The sequence below is a fragment of the Podarcis vaucheri genome (genome assembly GCF_965113315.1).
Source record: "Podarcis vaucheri genome assembly, chromosome: 7".
Taxonomy (NCBI): Eukaryota; Metazoa; Chordata; class Lepidosauria; order Squamata; family Lacertidae; genus Podarcis; species Podarcis vaucheri.
Genome location: NC_138765.1, coordinates 14,819,147 through 14,840,482, shown reverse-complemented (window position 1 = coordinate 14,840,482; position 21,336 = coordinate 14,819,147). Strand labels below are relative to the sequence as shown.

The 21,336-nt window shown below is 45.6% G+C and overlaps 1 protein-coding gene across 1 annotated transcript in view; it reads right to left on the bottom strand.

Annotated features, from left to right (window-relative positions):
• Positions 1 to 1,152: 1,152 nt before the first annotated feature.
• Positions 1,153 to 21,336, bottom strand: part of LOC309537973 (phospholipase A2 inhibitor gamma subunit B-like) — a 32,534-nt gene continuing 12,350 nt past the window's right edge. The window contains exons 3-5 of the mRNA XM_082233149.1: positions 17,905 to 18,051; positions 2,116 to 2,247; positions 1,153 to 1,576 (exon numbers count right to left, since the gene is read on the bottom strand). Of these exons, the coding sequence (XP_082089275.1) occupies positions 1,413 to 1,576; positions 2,116 to 2,247; positions 17,905 to 18,051 (443 nt within the window). The 3' untranslated portion in view covers positions 1,153 to 1,412. The remainder of the gene's footprint in view (positions 1,577 to 2,115; positions 2,248 to 17,904; positions 18,052 to 21,336) is intronic.

Genomic DNA, 21,336 nt, shown 5'->3' with positions numbered 1-21,336 from the left:
CAAGGCATGTTCCCCCATTCAGCAGAGTTTCCAGCAGCATGCGGAAGGATGAGATAGTATGAGCCACATGGCTAAAGTGTTTTATTATCTTCTGCGCAGACAGCAAAGAAAAATACATCCTCTCTCAATGAAGGCAGAGAGCAACTGAAACAAAGGAACAAAGGAACAGGAAACCACTAACGTCACATCCATCTCCTGTCTCCCGTGTGACTTCCAACAGTATGGAATGTGTGGAATCGAAACAGAGCCTTGTGACTCTAAAGCACTGCTCAGTGGCAATCAGAAACTAACACTTAGTTGCATTTATTAATCTGGGGCTTTCTCCCCCCTCCCATGCTTCCCTAATTGCAATACATTTATTAAAAGATTTCTGCACTTGAAATACTGCAGTTTTGCACTAGACCAGGAGGAAATGCTCAAGCAGTGGGATAGCTCACTTGACAGAGCATGAGACTGGTTTGTGGGTGCGAACCCCATGTTGGGCTAAAGATTCCTGCATTGCAAAAAATAAGGGATTGCCAGAAATGGAAACATAGTGTGTAGATTTGGGATTTCTGGGAGTGCCTCTTGTTAATTGCTTGACATTTTCAGTGGGAGGGTTATGCCACACATGGTGACCAGCTTCCACCACTCTTTAAACTAGTTAGTGGCGATCCCAGGTGGAAGAGGACTATTGGGCTCATGTCTTCTTTTCTGTTGTTAGGCGCTCTGGGAGCAGAATGCGGAACTAGAGGAGCCTTTGATGCAATCCAGCAAAAATCCTCTTATGATCCTAACTCCTGAATCTCTCACTGGCTCTCCAGAGCTCTGCTAAACAGTAGTAGGCTGCACTGGGTGCAAATCTCCAAAAAAAGCAGCTACAAATACCCTCGGTGGACTGCATTTTAGAGCTTTCTTCAATCTTTCCTCTTGATGAGTTGGGTGGGAACCTTTTTACTGTATTTGTTTGATCTTTTGTGATGCCCTTATGATATTGTAAACCACTCAAATATTTCTTTGAAATATAGAGTGGTATAAACATTTCATAAATCAATAAGATAACTAATCATTACCCATTTGTTCCTTTTAAAAACACTCCTCTTTGCCACTGCAGCTAACAAATATTATTAATTTGATGAATACAGACACAAAACACAGTTTTTATTTGCCACACCAATTTATTTTGATTATGAACAAAGATAAATTTAACCCTATACCATATTATCATGAGATAGAGCCCTCAAGCCCCACATTCCTACTTATCTATTCCCTGCATCCCTGAATCCCTTTCACCCTCCATTAAAAGCCAAATAGAGGATTCAGGAGTCCTGTGCAGTAGCTCTTCCTCTCCCACCACCAGGCAAGCAACCTCTACCTCCACTGCTGCAAGAAACAGTGGGAACCAAAAGGAAGAAGACATTGTTCTCTCCTAACTACCCTTCAAAGTTCAGCTGCTCTAGGAGAGGCAAAGTATCACTGCATCGTGCTTTGGTTATAGTGCCTGAAAAGGCATAAAAATGCATTGAATTCTTGGCCATTGCACAAAAGGTTGGTGATGCACAGCCGTAGAAATCCTTTTCAGGAATTGTACTGTTATCTAGTAAAGAAAAAGAGACATTTTCACATGAGTTCCTGGGTAGTAACAGGTGAGTTTGTGTGCAGAAGAGAGAATAGGAGCATTTTAATTTTTGTGAAGTGTATTGAGCAAGTATAGAAGGCATCTCAGAATCATAGATGAGATCAATTTGACACAATGTTTAAAATTTAGAAAAAGAAATATCCATTTTTTATTATGTTACAGGGGCCCATCTTCATCAATATTGCTTTCCAGATTGGTGCTCCATGGCTGTCTTTACTTCTTCTAAAAGGTTAGTGAAAACTTTCTTTTAAAAGGCAGTTTTACACATGATTAAACAAACAGATTATTTTGCTTCCTTTCTCATACCCCTACCCCAGAAATATGGTGTCTCATCTATATATATGTAGAACAAAGATAATTTAACGCAGTTATATTTTCAGAAAAAGATAATTTCACCCTACCAACACATAGTGTATTTTCTGGCAGAAAGCCACCAACAGAGGAAGAGAGCAGCCCACCACCCTGTCTCCACCTCATTGGCTGGCTGTGCTACTTACCATGATCAAGAACAAACTCTATGCACTGGGTCTGATCATCATAACACTTGATGGTAACTGAGCCCTTACAGGCTTTTGAGAAAGAAGGAAAACAGGTCGGACACTCCTGCCCATTTAACTCAGGTTTTCGCACTGTGGAAAACAACCACTAAAATCAACACACAGTTTCGGTCCATTTCTCCACCCTCCCTACCTTCCTTTTGTTGCAGTGTAATAATTTCTTATTACCTTTTCAAAAAATTGATATCTATGCATCAATTTTTCAGATTCCCCACCCCATTTCCCATGGTATTTTTACTTCTTTCCCTCTGCTGCACAATACCTTCTATCGTATATACGAACACATCAATACTTTATTCTTTAATTTCTTATGCTGCTCATGTTTCAAATCCTGCTCATGAGTTCATCCTACAATAATTCCTTAAATAGTCTTAAACGGGCTTCCATTCTTCCACAAAGCAATCATTCTCAGATTCTCTTATTTTGCCTGTTAATTTGCCAATTCTGCATAATCCATCACCTTACTTATCCGTTCTTCTTTGGTGGTAACTTCTACTTCCTTCCATTTTTGTGCATAGAAAATCCTAACCCCTGGTGTTACATACAGAAACAAATTAATCTTATTTTTTGGAACTTCTTTCCCCATAATCTCCAGGAGATTTTGTTTTTGTATATAATTACTTCAGACATCTTTTTTATCTCATCATACGTCATTTTCCAAAAAAAACTTCACTGTCTTACAAGTCCACCACTTATAAACGAAAGTTCCATGTACCCATTTATACTTCCAACAATTATTTACAACTATTAGCCAATTTGATAAATACCATTTATACATTATTTCCATGTAATTTCCTTTGAGAGTATAATAGGCAGTACATTTCATATCAATTTTTTCCAACCTTTCCCATGCATCCATTTCTATATTATGTGCTAGATCTTTAGCCCATTGCATGATTGCAGATTTAACCAGCTCATCTTTTGTTGTCCATTCTAGTAACATTTCATACATTTTAAATCATTTTTTCTTTTCCTTAAAGCAGAACTTTTTCAACGTCAGAAATTCGATCCATAAGACCTTTTAATACATGTTTTCAAAAATACGCATTAATTTGAAAATATTGGAAAAGTCAGAAGAAATGTGAGCTTGGGTATCACCCATCTCCATTTTCTTCTAACTTTTCCAAACCTGCATTTCCTAAAAAACACAATATGTTTTCCTTTCATGTAAGTCTTGATATCAGGTCCACACATTATACAAACTTCTCCTTATACAATTATTTAAAAATTATCAATGTGCCTTTATCTTATCATACCACAGGTGAACATACCACCCATACCGATTTCCATATCCTTCCAAATCTAACAAATTTGTATTCTGTAAAGATATCCATTCCTTTAACCAAATCAGACAGGCTGCTTCATAATATAATTCTAAATCTGGCAATGAAAATCTATCTCTTTCCTTAACATCTGTTAGTATTTTAAATTTGATCCTTGGTCTTTCCCCCTGCCCGATGAATTTCGAGAATTCTTTTTTCCATTGCTTGAAGAAGTCCATGTTACTTCTTACCAGAATTGTGTGAAGTAGAAATGACATCTTAGGCAAAATATTCATTTTTATCACCAAGATCCTGTTAGGATATTTCCGTTCCACCTTAAAAGGGAGCAGGCTTTGTGAGTCAGAGTCTGCGTATTTCCTGTTTCACAGGATGTTTCTGTTGTGTCTTTCGTTTTCTCTCTGTGTGTCTGGAGACACTGAAGCAGGCAGCCATGTTTTTCTTTGCTCTGATCAACACTGAATAAAACTTGTAAATAATGCTCTCCTGCGTGCAACTTCTGCTGTGCATTATTTGCTGATAGAGAGCGTGCATCGGCTCTAGAATGTGGCAGGCTATTTCTGGAGCTCATGTCGCTAATTGCTGATACTGCGTGTCTACGGGAGATCGATGGACCGGGCATGGCTTGGGGGCCATGATGGACTTTGTCTCCCTGGCAGTATCCCAACAACAGGTTTTGGGCCCAGATTCACCGCACTTACAGGAGAGTAAAACTGCGATGGACTGCTGAGAGGTATGTGGAGGAAAAGCGAAAGTGAGGCTTTTCGTTGCCGTGGCAAAGTCTCTTTGATGTCCGGCTGGCCTAATTGGTCTGGGAGCTGCGCCAGAGTCTTCGTGATTTATGGGTGCCAAGATAAGGAGTCTCTAAAGTGAATAGGGCTCCTGGCTCAAGTGAATAGCTGAGATGTATCTTTTACACTCCTCAGAAGCTGCTGAGTGCCCAAAGTTAAATGGGCACAATTATGAGACCTGGGCTGTGTGGTGTGAGAGTTTGCTGCGTCAGTTTGGAGTGTGGCATACTGTGTCTGAAGCCCCTCCAGTTCCTCTGACAGATAGATGGAGGGCCGAAAATTCGAAGGCCATGGACGTAATAGTCTTGTCCGTCTCTCTGGAGGAAATTAAAACATTAGCTGGCAATGCAACTGCACGTAAGATGTGGAATGCTTTGAAAGTAGCCCATCTGCCAGTCATCCCAGCCCAGAGTTTGACTGCATCAGAGGTCCTGGCTGTTTCCCAGAATGTGAGTGAATGCAGGGATGCTGAGGGCACCAGTTGCAAGCTGCAGGGGGAGCTGACTGTGATGTCATCCCAGGCAGCATTCCAGCCTCCAGGGGGAGCCAAGGAGTCGGCAGCTGAGAACTCTGTTTTTCGTGAGAACCAAGGTTATCGCCTTTGCAGAGGCCGGAAGGCCAGAGGTAAACAGAGGCAGATGCCTGCAGATGGCCCGAAGCAGAAGGGGGGTGAAGAGCCCACGCCAGTGGAAAACAAGGCTTTGTTTGCTGGCACAGCTTCACCATACATTGTGAAAATATAATAAAATATCTTTTTTTAAAAAAATAGAAAACATTGTTGCATGATGCCAATCTCCCTGATAAGTATTGGGGGGAGGCTCTGTCGACTTTTGTTTACACTTTTAATCGCAGATTGTCATCACCTATTGGTTGTACCCCCTATGAGAAGATGTTTGGTAAGAAACCCAACATCAAGCACATGAGAATCTTTGGTTCTGACATGTGGGTACACACTCCACAGAGAAACAAGCTTGGGAAGCGTGGGGCACATGGTTTGTTCATGGGGTACGAAAAAGGTGCATACCCTGTATGCACGACTGACTCTAAGTCCATTAAGTTCATAAAGAGTGTTGAGTGGGGGGGGGGAATGTGGGAATTTTGCAGAGTTACCCAGAGGAGGATGAAGGTGATGTGAAGAAAGCAGATAATGTTGAGGAAGCTGAGGAAGCTGAGGATGATGATGATCAGAGTTCGGATTCCAGCTCAGTGGGCGGCGCTGCTGCTGGTGTCAGCGACAGTGATGACACAGCAGACTACAAGAGCGCAAAGGCCTCAGTCAGACCATCTGATACGTCTGACAATGAACTGGAAGAACCACTGTTCACCATTGGTCACTTTTCTCCTAAGAAGGAGGAGATGAGTCCAGAAGACTTGCGTCTAGTACGCAGATCTGAAAGGGCGACCAAAGGCAGACCTCCAAAGAGATTTGCTGATGAGTTTGCTAAGACAGCAACTGCTGTTCTTAGTAGCTCAGAGAAGGTGTGGGAACCTTCAAGCTTCAAAGAGGTTCAGGAGTTAACCTCTAAAGATGCTGAGCCTTGGCTAAATGCCATGAAGGCTGAAGTTGATTCCTTGAATAGGAACCAAACTTGGGAGTTGGTACCGGTAGTCCCAGGAATGAGACTGGTTGGCAGCAAATGGGTCTTCAAGGCCAAGACAGACCAGAATGGCAAGGTAGTTAGACACAAAGCCAGATTGGATGCCAGAGGTTTGGTGTACCAGATTGGTTGCCAGAGGTACCAGGACAGGATTACCACGAGACCTACTCTCCCACAGTCAAATATGAGAGCATTCAGCTTATGCTCAAGATTGCTGTGGAGGAGAAACTGCATGTTTCCCATCATGACATTAATACAGCTTTTTTTGTACGGAATTTTGTGGGAAGAGCTGTTTATGCTTCCACCTGTTGGAATGCAGATACAGAAGGGAATGGTCTGTAAACTGCAGAAATCCTTATATGGTCTCAAGCAGAGTGCCAGGTGTTGGAACACAAAACTCACTGAGACATTGCTTTCTCTACGTTTTCACCAGGGCAAAGCTGATCTGTGTGTGTTTGTCACGGCTTGGGGTCCATGATGGACTTCGTCTCCCTGGCAGTATCCCAACAGATTCTTCCCAAAAGAGAAAGTTTCATTCTACTCCCTCTTCCTATTTCTTGTTTAATCTTACTCCACACATTCAGGGAATAATTTTGAAACAGATTTGCATTCATATTTGTTATCCAGATATCCAAATATATCACCTTCTTTTCTATCTTAATATAGTTATTTCTTGCAGCTTCTCTTTACCTTGCTGGTTTATATTTTTTGTTAAGATTTTAGTCTTATTCTTAGTTATATAAAATTCCTGCTAAATTACCAAACTGCTTTATTACATTCAATACCTTAACCACACTTTCCATCAGGTTTTCCAGGAACAATACCACATCAACTGCAAATGCCCTCAGTTTGTAAGTTTGAAGGCCCACTTGGAGGCTTCATATATCATTATTTTCTCTAATACACACCACTTCTTACCCTATTGTCAGGGAACTGACATCAGAGCAGAGGGGGGAGGCGAGGCTTCCAGACTCTGCAGGGGAGGGAACGAGTAAGGGTAGAGAGAGAACGTCATCTGGGGAAGAATGTCCAGGTGACACCAGGAAGAAGGGAGAGGGAGAAAGCATCTCGGAGGAGAGGCTCTGAGACTCTGGCAGTGAAGTCAGTGAGGAGGGTGGAGGAGCACCACTAGGCACGCCCACTCTGCGCAGAAGGGTTACGTGCAGAGAGGCGAGGCGAAGGTTGTCCGTTAAGGAATTCTTATGCTGGAGGAAATTTAGGAGATGCCCACTCACGGATTCGTCGAGCGACTGAGCAGCAGCACCCAACCTGCTCAGTCAGGGAAAGACACAACTGCCCCTAAGCAGTTTGGAACAGCTAGAGGTTTACACACAAGCAACCCCAATTCCCATGACAGCAATCCGTGAGTCCCTTACGTTGCTTGTGTGCAAGAGGACTGGGGTACAGTCATGAGTCAAACCGGAGGAGCAGGCGCAGGAGAGGGAGCCAAAGGCGGACAGAGTCTGGAGGAGAGAAACCGAAACCTGGAGCAGCAACTGGCTCTACTAGCGGCGCGGCTGGATGAAAGGAGGACACATGACACACAGGGGAAGATTACCCCCATCGCAAGAAAGGTACCGGGACTTGTGCAGTCGTTTGGGGGCAACCCCAGGGACTATAACGCTTTTAAGACAGAAGTGCAGTATGCGCTGGATCTGCAGCATGATGACTTTACTGACGATGGGGGAAGAGTCGCTTTCGTGGTGGGGCACCTGCAGGGGAGGGCCAGAGATTGGGTTTGACCCCTAATGGCGGCAGAGAATGCTGCCTTGAAGGACCTGAGAAAGTTTTTTTTCCGCAATGGATCACATGTTCTCGAGTGATGTTGAACTGAGTGTGACGCGCAAAGAACTGATGGGGTGCAAACAAGGAAACCAGTCAGTGAGAGAGTACTGGTCAAGATTTGCTATGCTGATCCATAAACTTGGGTGGGATCTGAGTTCGGAACCAGTTCAAATGTTATTTGAGGAGGGCTTATCCCCTTGGGTGAGAGATGAACTTTCCCGCTCACCCCGCCCGCAATCGATGGACCAGCTGACCAAGTTGGCGCTCGCTGTGGGAGTCCGACAAGAGACGCGCGCTCTGGAAAGGCGGGAAGGGAGAGCAGAGCGTTGGCATGACAACCGCATTCCAGAGATGCCAGCGTCTACTGTGCCACCCGAAGAGCCAATGGAGATTGGAGGAGTGAGCGCGCACGGATTTTCAAACTCCAGCGAGGTGCGTAAGAAGGAGGGGAAAACCAGTAAGAGGTGTTTCCTATGCCAGCAGCCGGGACATTTTGCCAGAGCATGCCCTCAGAAGAAGGCGTGGCAAGGAATGGTGGGGGCTGTGGGGAGTGAGGAGGAAAAGAACGAGGCGCTGGGAAACAGCAATGCTTGGCTGCAGGAAGGCGGGCACAGCAGCCAGGCGAGCAATCAGTAAAAGTGCCCAAACCAGACCCTCCCCGGGCAGCCATCGCCATAGAGGTGGTGCTAGAACTCCCAAACGGACACCCCATCAAAGTGAAGGCGCTGCTGGATTCAGGCAGCTCTTGCAACTTCTTTAGCAAGGATTTTGCACTAGAACACCAGCTACAGGTGGTGCCTCTAGAACATCCCCTGCAAGTAACCACGATTGATGGGAGAGAACTTTTGGGAGGGGAAGTAACCCACCAGACCCCTCCCATGAAAATGACAGTTTCCAGACACACTGAGACTATTGCCTTTCACGTAGCCACCTTAGCAGGGCCACCTATCATACTGGGAATGAGTTGGCTGGCACTGCACGACCCAGTAGTAGGGTGTCACCAGCGGACAGTCACCTTTGGGTCAGCTCACTGCGCAGAGCACTGCCACAAGGGGGAAACCCCGAGGATGGCAGTAGCCAGGGTGGCAGGGATGGTGGTGGGAGAAAAGGGGAGAGTACCACCTCAGTATGCAGACCTGGAAGAAGTCTTCAGCGAGAGAGAGGTGGATAGACTACCCCCTCACCGGCCCTTTGACTGTCAGATCAACCTACTCCCAGGGGCTCAGTTACCAGTGGGTAAGATGTACGCCATGTCAGACAGGGAGATGCAGGAGTTGCAGAAGTTCATTGACAAAAATCTGACAGGGGTTTTATACGTGAATCAAGGGTGGTGGGGGGCAGTCCAGTGTTCTTTGTGGACAAAAGAGACTCCCAAGAACCCCGCTTGGTCGTAGATTACAGGTCCGTCAACCGGGTGTCGGAACCAGTGACCTTCCCAATGCCCAGAATTGATGACATTTTGGCCAGGGTAAGGAAAGGGAAGGTTTTTACCAAGTTGGACCTTTGAGGGGCGTACAATTTGATAAGGATGAGGGAGGGGGATGAATGGAAAACCACGATGTTCACCCCTCTGGGAGCCTTTGAGTATCTCGTTATGCCCTTCGGATTACAATCGGGATCCAGCACCTTTCAAGCTTTCATGCACCACGTGCTGGGGTCCCTGCTGTACAAGAATTGCGTGGCCTTCCTGGACGACGTACTCATCTACTCAGAGAACGAGGAGCAGCATGTGAAAGATGTCAGAGAAGTGCTGAAAAGGCTGCAGGAGCATCAGCTGTGGGTCAAACTGGAGAAATGCCAATTCCATGCCCGAGAGGTGGAGTTCCTGGGCTACAGGTTGTCAGACAAAGGTCTGGCAATGGACCCAGGCAAGGTGCAGGCCGTGCTAGAATGGAAGCCTCCCAAGAACAGGAAGGACGTGCTGAGGTTCTTGGGGTTTGCAAATTTCTACAGGAAGTTTATCAAGAACTTCGCCCATTTAACAGCACCCATAACGGATTGTCTCAGCAGCAAGAAGAAGTTCAAATGGACGGAGGAGGCCCAGCGTTCCTTTGAAAAGCTTAAGAAGGCGTTCGCGTCGGAAGAGCAGCTCCTACACGTGGATCTGCGGAAGCCGATGAGGCTAGAGACGGACGCATCAGACAGAGCTGTAGGGGGCATATTGCTCCAGCAAGCAAATGGGGAGTGGAAACCGTGTGCCTTCTTTTCCAGGAAGCTTAACAAGTCAGAGCAGAACTACACAGTGTACGATCGAGAACTGCTGGCTATTCACGAGGCTTTTTGACGGTGGAGACATTTTCTCATAGGCGCACAGCACAAGGTCCAGGTGTGTACTGACCACAAGAACCTGGAATATTGGAGAACGGCGAGAGTGCTGAACCAACAACAGGTGCGGTGGGCTCAGGAGTTTTCCAAGTTTAATTTTGAAATTAGGTACGTGCCGGGGAAGGAAAATGTTAGAGCAGACGCCCTCTCCCGCAAGCCCGAATACGAGGAAGGGGAGGGAGGGCCAGAAGCACATCATGTCATACCCGAGGACAAATGGGTGTGTGGGGGAGTGTTCGTAGGGAGGCAAGAGCTGGCCGGGTTGACGAGGGATGATCAGTATGCACAAACCAAAATCCGAGAAATTGGTATCACTGGGGAAGCTCGGGGGGGTGAAGTAAAGGACGGAGCACTGTATTATACGGGGGCATTGTACATACCTGAGGGGGATTTGAGAAGCAGAATACTCAAACAACTACATGACAACCCCACGGCAGGACATTTTGGCCAACATAAAACAATGCTACTGGTCACCAGGCAGTTTTGGTGGCCACGAGTGAGAGAAGATGTGAAGCAGTATGTATGCGGGTGCCAGTGCTGCCAGAGAGCGAAGTGGGAGAGGACAGCACCTGCGGGGTTACTGGAGCCCTTACCAACACCGGAGAGGCCCTGGGAGGTGGTATCAATTGACTTTGACTGCAGAAGAAACGGCCAAGTTGTTTGTAGAGCATGTTTTCAGGTTGCATGGCGCCCCCTTGAGGATTTTATCCGACAGAGGCCGGCAATTCACGTCCAGATTCTGGAGGAAGCTTATGAGTCTGCTGGACGTTGAGGTTGTTTTCTCAATGGCCCGGCATCCAGAGACCAACGGACAGGCAGAGAGAGCAAACAGCGTGCTGCAACAATATCTACGCTGCTACATTAACGAGAGGGAGAAGGATTGGGTGGACAAATTAGCGTTGGCTGAGTTTGCATACAATAATGCAGAACATGTGTCCACAGGGATGAGTCCGTTTATGGCCAATTACGGGTGTCACCCCAGGGCTTTCCCAGGGGAAGGGGAGGGAAGTTGGAGTGTTCCTGCAGCGGAAAGGTTTGTGGAAGAGATAGAGGCTTTACACCAACAGCTCAAGTTAAACCTGGAAAGAGCCAAAGAAGAGTACAAGAGGCAGGCAGACAGGCACCGGAGGGAGGGAGAAAACATAAGGGTGGGGGACCAGGTGTGGTGTGGTTGTCCAAAGTGACACCAGGAAGAAGGGAGAGGGAGAAAGCATCTCAGAGGAGAGGCTCTGAGACTCTGGCAGTGAAGTCAGTGAGGAGGGTGGAGGAGCACCACTAGGCACGCCCACTCTGCGCAGAAGGGTTACGCGCCCCTAAGCAGTTTGGAACAGCTAGGAGGTTTACACACAAGCAACCCCAATTCCCGTGACACCTATAATAAGCATTAACATTGAAAGCAACCTTGTTTTGTTCCCTTAACAATAATGCATTTTTCTGATAGATACTATTATGTTTGCAAATTGCTCCTTATATATGATTCCTTTATTCCTCTCACAAATCTATCCCCAAACCACATTATAACCAGTAATTCCCCCCTAAAACACCAAGAAATATTATCAAATGCTTTCTCTGCATCTAAAACCATAGCTAATTGCTAATCACTTTTTCTTTTTCAAATAGCATTCCATACAATTCTACCTTTATCTTTTAATTCTCTTTGATTCTGTCTGATCTTCATGTATTAAGTTTCTTAACACTTGCTTAAGTATGTGCACCCCTGCATCCCCTCAGAAAAAAACTGTGCCAACACCATATTAGAAGGGCCAGGATGCCACAATGTAGCTGGTGTTCCAGAAGTGGAGTTATTTCTAGGTAAACAGTTTTTTCATGCCTTCTGGCTTTGTCAGGGAGAATAGAAACAGATGCATCAAATCAGGCCATAGGGGCGCTGTTACTGCAGCAGGATAGGGAAGGAAACTGGAGACCATGCACCTTTCACTCTAGGAAGTTAAACCGCTTTGAACAGAATTGCATGATTTGGGACCGCAAACTGTTAGCGATAGTTGAAGCGTTCAGAAATTGGAAGCATTTTTGGCAGGTGTGCAATGGCAGTTAAAGGTTCACACAGACCATAAGAATCTGGAATACTGGAAAACAGCTCGGCAGTAAAACCAAAGGCAAATCAGGTGGGCAGAATTCTTTGCTGGGTTCAATTTTAAGCTAGAGTATGTGCCAGAAGAGCAAAATGCTTGGGCACATGTGCTGTTGAGAAAGCCGGAGTATTTGGAGGAGCAGTCGCCTCCAACAGTAAAGCACACGTTTGAATCAGAGCAGTGGCAGTGTGCAGCAATGGTAGTAAATGATAGGGAGCTACAGATGTTAACTGCTGATGATGGGTATGCAAGGAAGAAGTTAGCTGAACTGAGCCAATGGAGAAGTAGAGAAGGTGGTTTTGAAGAGAGAGGAGGCTTTCTCTATTACAAGGGGGCGCTGTATATACCAGGAGATGAGCTACGAGCCAAAGTTCTCAGGCAGCATCATGATAGCCCCACTGCAGGGCATTTTGGTCACAGCAAGACCATATACCTAGTCACTAGGGAATTCTGGTGGCCCAAGATTAAGGAGGATACTGCAGAATACACGAGGGGGTGCTAAGTCTGTCAGAGAGCCAAAGGGCAAAGGACAGCCCCAGCTGAGGCCCAAAAAACCTTAAAGGACTATTTTGAAATAAATTTAAAGGCTGATGTGGAAAAAAGAGTGATCTGGGACGCAAGCAAAGCTGTGATGCGAGGATTTCTGATTCAACAAAATTCAATAAAAAAGAGAAAGCAGAATGAGAAGAAGGAAAAGATCTTGGAAAAGATAAAAGAAGGAGAGAAAAAACTAAGATCAAAACCAAAGTCCCAGGAGATCTTGAGAGAGATTAAGTTGTATCAAACACAATATATGGAATTGATGAACCAAGAGATTGAGTGGAAGATAAAGCAAATGAGACAAAAGACATTTGAATCCGCAGACAAATGTGGTAAGCTTCTGGCTTGGCAATTGAAAAAAGGACAAAAATTAAATACAGTTACAAATCTAGAAGTGGATGGAAAGAATATAAATAAACCCAATGAGATTAGGAATTGTTTTTTGAGTTATTTTAAAAAATTATATCAACAAGGATCACAGAATGAAGAGGATATAGATGAATTCCTTAAAAAATATGGATTACAAAAAATCTCTCATCAAAGTAAAGTGGATCTAAACCAGAGAATAACAGAACAAGAGATAGAGGGTGCCATCCAGAATATGCAATTGGGCAAATCTCCAGGACCAGATGGATTGACTTCCAGATACTATAAAGCTTTAAAGGAGTGGCTGATATATCCGTTAAAAGAGGTCTGTAACGAGATCCTAGAGGGAAAGAAGGCACCAGAGTCGTGGAAAGAGGCATATATTACACTCATACCAAAGACAGAGACTGAAAAGGCTCAACTTAAGAACTACCGCCCAATATCATTACTTAATGTGGATTACAAAATTTTTGCAGACATTTTGGCAAAAAGGCTGAAAAGAGTTTTGATGGAAAAGATTCATAAGGACCAAGCAGGCTTTCTCCCAAAAAGACACCTATCAGATAATGTGAGGAACATAATTGACATTTTGGAGTTGTTGGAGGTGAACATTAACACTAAAGCAGTTTTGATTTTTGTGGATGCGGAGAAAGCCTTTGACAACATTTCTTGGAGTTTCATGAAAAAGAATCTTCATGGGATGGGGGTAGGCCAAGGGTTTGAGAATGGTATGGGTGCGATATATTCTGAGCAAAAAGCCAAACTAATCGTAAACAATGTGACAACTGAAGAATTTAAGATAGAAAAAGGGACAAGACAGGGGTGTCCAATTTCCCCATTGCTTTTTATTTCTGTACTGGAGGTGCTGCTAAATATGATTAGAGATGACCAGCAGGTTAAAGGTGTACAGGTCGGAGCTAAACATTACAAATTAAGGGCTTTCGCAGATGACTTGGTTTTGACTCTACAAGAGCCAGACACTAGTACAAAAAGGGTGTTGGAAATAATTCAAGAATTTGGCCAGGTGGCTGGATTCAAATTGAACAAACAAAAGACTAAAGTTTTGGGAAAAAAGTTAACAGTAATGGAGAGGGAGAAATTCCAGAACGAAACAGGTTTGACAGTGGTTAAGAAGGTGAAATACCTAGGGGTTTATTTGACATCTAAAAATTTAAATTTGTATAAAGATAATTATGAAAAATGTTGGTCAGAAATCAAAAAAGATCTAGAAATATGGTCAAATTTGAAATTGTCAATGTTAGGCCGAATTGCAGTTATTAAGATGAATGTATTGCCTAGAATGTTATTTTTGTTTCAAACTTTGCAGATTCTTGACAAGATGGACTGTTTCAAGAGGTGGCAGAAAGACATTGCGAAATTTGTCTGGCAGGGCAAAAAGCCCAGAATAAAATTTAAAGTACTTACAGATGCAAAAGAAAGAGGGGGATTTGCCCTGCCGGACTTAAAACTGTACTATGAAGCAGCAGCGTTTTGCTGGCTGAAAGAGTGGATGCTCCTCGAGAACACAGATATCTTGGATTTAGAAGGTTTCAATAATACATTTGGTTGGCATGCATATCTATGGTATGATAAAATCAAAGTGCATAGGGCCTTTAAAAATCATATTGTCAGAAAAGCGTTGTTTAATGTTTGGATAAGATATAAAGACTTGTTGGAAAATAAAACCCCTAGATGGTTGTCACCCTTGGAGGCAAAGGCATTGAAGAAACTCAATATGGAGGCCGAATGGCCAAAGTATTGGGAAATCTTGGAACAAGATGGAGATAAATTGAAATTACAGAGTCATGAGAAATTGAAACCTAAAGTACGAGATTGGCTCCATTATTATCAAATAATGGAGAACTACAAACAGGATAGGAAAATTGGCTTCCAGGTGGAGAAATCAAAATTAGAAACTGAAACTCAAAATTGTTAGAACCCAATACTAAGAATTTGTCAAGAAAGTACAATTTGCTGCTGAAATGGAATACACAGGATGAAACAGTTAAATCGGCTATGATCAAGTGGGCACAGGACATTGGCCATAACATTATGTTTGCTGACTGGGAATGGTTGTGGAACACCGGTATAAAATTTACGGCATGTAATGCCTTAAAGGAAAATATTATGAAAATGATTTACAGGTGGTACATGACCCCAGCCAAGCTTGCAAAAATTTACCATTTGCCTGACAATAAGTGCTGGAAGTGTAAAGAAACTGAGGGTACGTTTTATCACCTTTGGTGGATGTGCCCGACGATTAAGGCTTTCTGGGAGATGATATATAATGAAATGAAAAAGGTACTTAAATGTACTTTCTCTAAGAAACCAGAGGCCTTTCTCTTGGGCATTGTCGGCCAATTGGTGGTAAAGAAGGATAGAATTTTCTTTATGTATGCTACGACAGCAGCAAGAATACTCATCGCAAAGTATTGGAAGACACAAGATCTACCCACTTTGGAAGAATGGCAGATGAAAGTGATGGACTATATGACACTGGCGGAGATGACTGGCAGAATCCGTGATCAGCGGAAGGAGACGACGGAAGAAGACTGGAAGAAATTTAAAATTTACTTGAAGGACTATTATAAACTTGATGAAGGTTAAAATGTCAAGGCTTCTAGAATGAAAGGGTTACAGTGAGATAATATTAGATTGAAGGAAATGCTAGTAAGACATATCCTTGACAGAACTGTTAGAAGTTGCTGAAAAACTTTGGGCATTGGGATGCAGAAAGGGGAGGTATGGGGGAGTCTGAGAAATGAAGTTCATGAAAATTTGTCTATGAAACTATACATGTTTGTATGTCTTTTTATATGTTAGTATTGTCTTAAAAATTCTGAAAAACTAATAAATATATATATATATATATATATATATATATATATATATATATATATATATATATATATATATATATATATATATATTTAAAAAAGGACAGCCCCAGCTGGGCTGTTACAACTGTTACCCACCCCAAGTAAACTGTGGGAAGTGGTGTCCATGGATTTTATTACCGACCTGCCAGTGTCACAGAAAAAAATAGTTATTTGGGTGGTGGTAGATGTGCTGAAAAAGATGGCACATTTTGTACCTTGCTCTAAGATACCTTCCACACAGGAGACAGCAGGGTCGTTCGTGGATCATGTGTTTAAGTTGCACTGTATGCCATTAAGGCTAATCACGGATCGCGAAAGTCAGTTTACTTTGCATTTCTGGATGAAGTTAATGCAGTTGTTAGGGGTGGAGGTCAGAGAGGACCAATGCCACCTTGCAACAATACTTGAGGTGCTATACATGCTACCAGCAAGACGATTGGGTAGAGAAGTTGAACCTGGCCGAGTTTGCGGACAACAACGCATTGCACACATCCATGGACATGGCACCTTTTGTGGTGAACTAGGATGTGCATCCCAGGGCCTTTCTGGGTAGGGAAGAGGTGCTGTCAGTACCAGCAGCTGAGGAGTTTGTGGAGGAAATGGAGTACTTGCATAAGATAGTGAAAGAAAACCTGGAAACATCGAAGGCAGCTTACAAAAGGACCTCAAATGCACATAGGCAGAAGGGAGAGAAAATCCAGGTAGGAGACAAGGTGTGGTTGTCCTCAAAGGGGTTGCCATTCAAAGGGAGGTGCAAGAAGCTAGAGCCAAGAAGGCTGGGGCCGTTTGAGGTGGTGCAGGTGTCCTTTAGGCTCTGGTTGCCAGAGACAATGAGGATACACCCAGTATTCCACAGGGCTTTGCTGTCTCCATTTATTCCAGCACACAGGTACCAGGGGGAGAGGACAGAACATCCTCCCCCTCCTACACTGGTAGAAGGAGAGGAGTACGAAGTTCAGGAATTCTTAGATTTCAGATGGCACAGGAGGAAACTACAATACCTTGTAGCTTGGAAAGGCTTTTCATTAGCCGAGAACTCCTGGGAACTGTTGGAGCATGTCCATGTGCCATGATTGCAGAGGGAGTTTCATAGGAGACACCCCCCACAAGCCCAAACCTAGGAATTGGGCAGAGCCAGAGAGTAGTTTGGACAGTGACAAAGAGAAAGAGCTACCGGAAGATTTGGACCTCCCCCCTGCAGACAGAGAGGAGGAAGGGGATTGGGGAGGGCTTAGAGATGGAGGGTTATGTCAAGAAGGATTTGGAGGAGCAAAGGACAGAAGAGGCAGAGCAGGGGCTCGGGGATGCTGAAGAGCCCCGCAACCACCCAGAGACAGAGGTAGCAGAAGAGGGGGTGGAGAGTCGCCAGGGAGAGCAGGGGCTCAGGGATGCTGAAGCGCCCTGCAAGCACCCAGAGGCTTCGGGAGGAAGCTCAGACTCAGGAAGGGAGGGGGCTTTCAAATCGGCACAGACAAGGAGGGAAATGAAACAAGGATCAAAGATGTCTCACGCAATTCCCACACCTACTTTGTTGGCATGGGAATCATAGGAAGCCACTCCCCAAATCTGACTCAACGGGTTTGGAAGTTTTATTCTGAACAGTAGCTATTTCTTGTATATATGTAATAAAGACTGTCAATACGAAGCTGACTGTGCTGGAGTGTTACTGCGAAGGGGAAACACCACCTTTACAGGCTTCCATCAAAGTTTCTCATTGCACCAGAAGCAGTTTAGTCATGCTGGCCACCTGATCTGGAAAGCTGTTGAGGACAAATGTCAGCTCCCTCGGCCTAAAAAAGTGAGGTGAGTGCTGCACTACATAGTTAATTTCAACTGGACTTAACTGTCTAGGGGTACTTTACCTTTACATTTTTCCTTACTATGAGGTATCATGGGGACCACCTTTGGTGTCCGCTAACCAGCTACAGGGAAGCTGTGATCTGTCTTGGGCTTCATCAAAGATCTCCAATGCCATCTGTTTGATATTGTTTGTCTAACGGCAACCAAGGAAAACCCTTAAAGCCTCAATGCTATTTATGCTTGAGGATATATACAAACACGCATATACTTACGTTGAAAAATTTTCATGTAGCAGTCTATACCATGACAGCAGAACCTGATATCCCGCAAGAAATTATCTTTTCCTGAAGTGAAAATGTAGTTCCCTGAGGTGCAATCTGTAGTACATCCCGTTTCAGTTTCAAGCTTTGAAGAGCCATCTGTGAGAGATAATTTGAATACCTAGATCAGCTAAAATTCAAATCATTACTCTCCTGAATGATTTTTTTTTCGATGCTCCCTTATAAACATACGTTGTGCAAATGGGTGAATAAAGAAAAAGAATCTGGCAAGTACTGAATTAAGCAAGCTAATCATTAAAGTAGTTTCTTCCTGAATCGGTATAAATTACTCTGCCAAACCATGTGAATATTCCAGGATAGTTCTTAGAGAGTGGAGAATACAGTTTTCTCTTTCCTCTAATTTTCTCCTTCTCTTGATCTAACTTCTGACTGCATATCTCAAGGGAATAAATCTTTTCCCATGCATCTTTCTATGGGGAAATGTCTGAATAAGTTTTCCTTTTTCATGAAAAATATTTTTGTAGGTTCAGCTGCTGTCAGATTGTAACCAAAAGGGTCTGGAGTTTTGTGCTGCTTCTATATATTACAGGCCTATTTGACAAGCGGTGGGGTGGCCTGGATCGGGTAGATTCTTTCTGATTGGTTTGAGAATCTCCATTCCATCCCTCCTTTCCAGGAGTGCAGTTTGCAGCCCAGCATGACTGTGGATGGGTTTGGTTTGGTTGTCTGATGGGTTTCTTGCAGACATTCCTGTGCAAGGAGAAACTCAAAAGGACAAGGGAGCCAATCAGCCTGCCTTTTAGAGTACAGAACTAGCTACTTTTGGGTATGGTATGTAGCAAATGTGCTTTCCATAACAGTGAAAAGGACAACTTGTTAGAATCTATTGTGGCCATTGTATGCACAGAAAGAGAATTGGTTTCAACTATTAAGATTCCTTTTATCCTTTGATTGGTGAAATGAAATCACGTGTGTCAGGGGCTGCCTCAGGTCTCAGCTCACAAAAGACCAACGCCAAGCTCTTCTTATATACAAGGATGTTTATTGCAGTTCATTATTGGTTCCACAACCGAAGCGCGCAGCCCCGCGTCTCTTAGCCTAGACGTTTGAAGTCCCCTCTGAATCGGTCCCGCCTCTACACCAGTTTAAGAGGCTTGTGCTAGTCCACCTCTTCCTGTCCTTTCTTTTCCACAGGGTCTTTCTGCCCCCCTGAAGAAGAAGAAGAAGAAGAGTTTGGATTTGATATCCCGCCTTTCACTCCCTTTAAGGAGTCTCAAAGCGGCTAACATTCTCCTTTCCCTTCCTCCCCCACAACAAACACTCTGTGAGGTGAGTGGTGCTGAGAGACTTCACAGAAGTGTGACTGGCCCAAGGTCACCCAGCAGCTGCATGTGGAGGAGCGGAGACGCGAACCCGGTCCCCCAGATTGCGAGACTACCGCTCTTAACCACTACACCACACTGGCTCTCCCTGGGTTCCTTCAGTGTGGTGTAGTGGTTAAGAGCGGTAGTCTCGTAATCTGGGGAACCGGGTTCGCGTCTCCGCTCCTCCACATGCAGCTGCTGGGTGACCTTGGGCCAGTCACACTTCTCTGAAGTCTCTCAGCCCCACTCACCTCACAGAGTGTTTGTTGTGGGGGAGGAAGAGAAAGGAGAATGTTAGCCGCTTTGAGACTCCTTAAAGGGAGTGAAAGGCGGGATATCAAATCCAAACTCTTCTTCTTCTTCTTCTTCCTGCTCTCCCCTGACGCGGACCCCTCAGATGCCTGCTCCCCCCTCCTTCGTGCTTTGGGGCCAGGCTCCTCCTCCGGGCTCTCTGCATTTCCGTGCGCCTCCACATTTGAACTTGGCGCGCGTTCGCTACCCCTGACCTTCCTTTTGACAGCTACACTACTCCCTGTACTACTCTCCGCCCCTTCCGGCAGGACGTCCTGCCCCGATCTCCTTCCCCTATCTCCTTCCTGCTCTGCTCCGTGTGTCACACTGGGAACCCCACCCTTCTCACTCCGTTCCTCCTGGGAAGCCGACCCCGATCTCCCACTCCCACTCGGGGTTTCCCTGCTGCTTCCCTGCTCCTGGCAAGTCCCCCCTGTGACCCCCCCTTGGCTTGACCAGGGGCGCCCCCTTCTGGGAATCCTCCGATTCACTTGAGAGACTCATGGAAGACCTCAAGTCATTGTCATCCTCTTCCTCACTGTCCTGGGTTTCTTCCCCATCGCTCTCCGTCTCCCCCCTCACCTGTGCCTCTGTCCCTGAACCCCTGACATCCATCCCCCTCGAAGCCCCCCCCTTCCCCCCTCCCGCTGCTCGGGCGCAGGTTCTGGGAGCTCCATCATTGCGGAGGTCGCTGCCGGACACAGGTCGTTGACGTCGATCTCCTCTGCTTCCATTTCAGTGTATGTGTGCTCGAACCCATGGTCCTCTCCCAACATGTTCACGTCCCCCTCTCCCCCTGTTGCCTGGGTGGGGTCTGCTTGCCAAGGCCCCATCCGCCACCTCGTGACCCAGTCCTCTTCTGGTTGGTCGTCCCACCAGTAAGAAGGGTCGGTGTCCACCCCCGAACACGATCCCCTTGGAGGGCTCGACTCTGGCGTCGTCTCCTCTGCGGAGGAGAACCCTCGGAAGGTGCTGGCGGAAAGTGTGGGCGTAAAAAGCCAATCGTCGAAAAACTGTGCTGGCATGGGCCTGTGTGGGAAAAGGGCATGGAACTCGTCCTTGAGGAGGGGCTCGTCCAAAGCGTAGTCCGGCACCCAACTGTTGGCGCTGGCTGGGGCACCTTCTCTGGCGAGAAAATATTCTACTCCCTCTTCCCCCCATCTCGAGTCCAGAATCTCTGTGACCTCGTTGATTGGTTCGGCCCTAGGTGACCTCCCCCTCTTGGGCGACTCTCTGCTTGCTTCTGGTGCCGTCCCTGACTCCTGAAATCTGTGTGGGGCCTTGTAGGGGGTGAGCACCGACCTATGAAAGACCGGGTGCATTCTGGAACCTTTGGGGAGGGCCAGTCGAAACGCTACGGGATTGATCCTGGCCTCAACTTGGTACGGCCCTAGTTGCCTGTGTCCTTCGTTTTTTTTTAGCTAACGACTTGGCCGGCACCGCTTGGGCCGCTAACCATACCCAGTCTCCCACCTGGATGTCTTCCCCCTCCCTCCTGTGTTTGTCCGCCTGCACCTTATAGGCTTGTTTAGCTAGCTCTAAATGTCTCCGTAGCTCGTCGTGCACCTCTTGCAATTCTGCTGCGAAATGGTCGGCCCCGTGCGGTGCCCCCTCCCCCGTCGTTACGAGCCCCGGGAAGGTTCTGGGATGCCGTCCATTGTTAGTGAAGAACGGCGTCACCCCCGTCGACGCGTGCTTTGTGTTGTTGTAGGCAAACTCAGCCATTGGCAGGTAATCCACCCAAGCTGCGGGTCGCTGATTGGCGTAA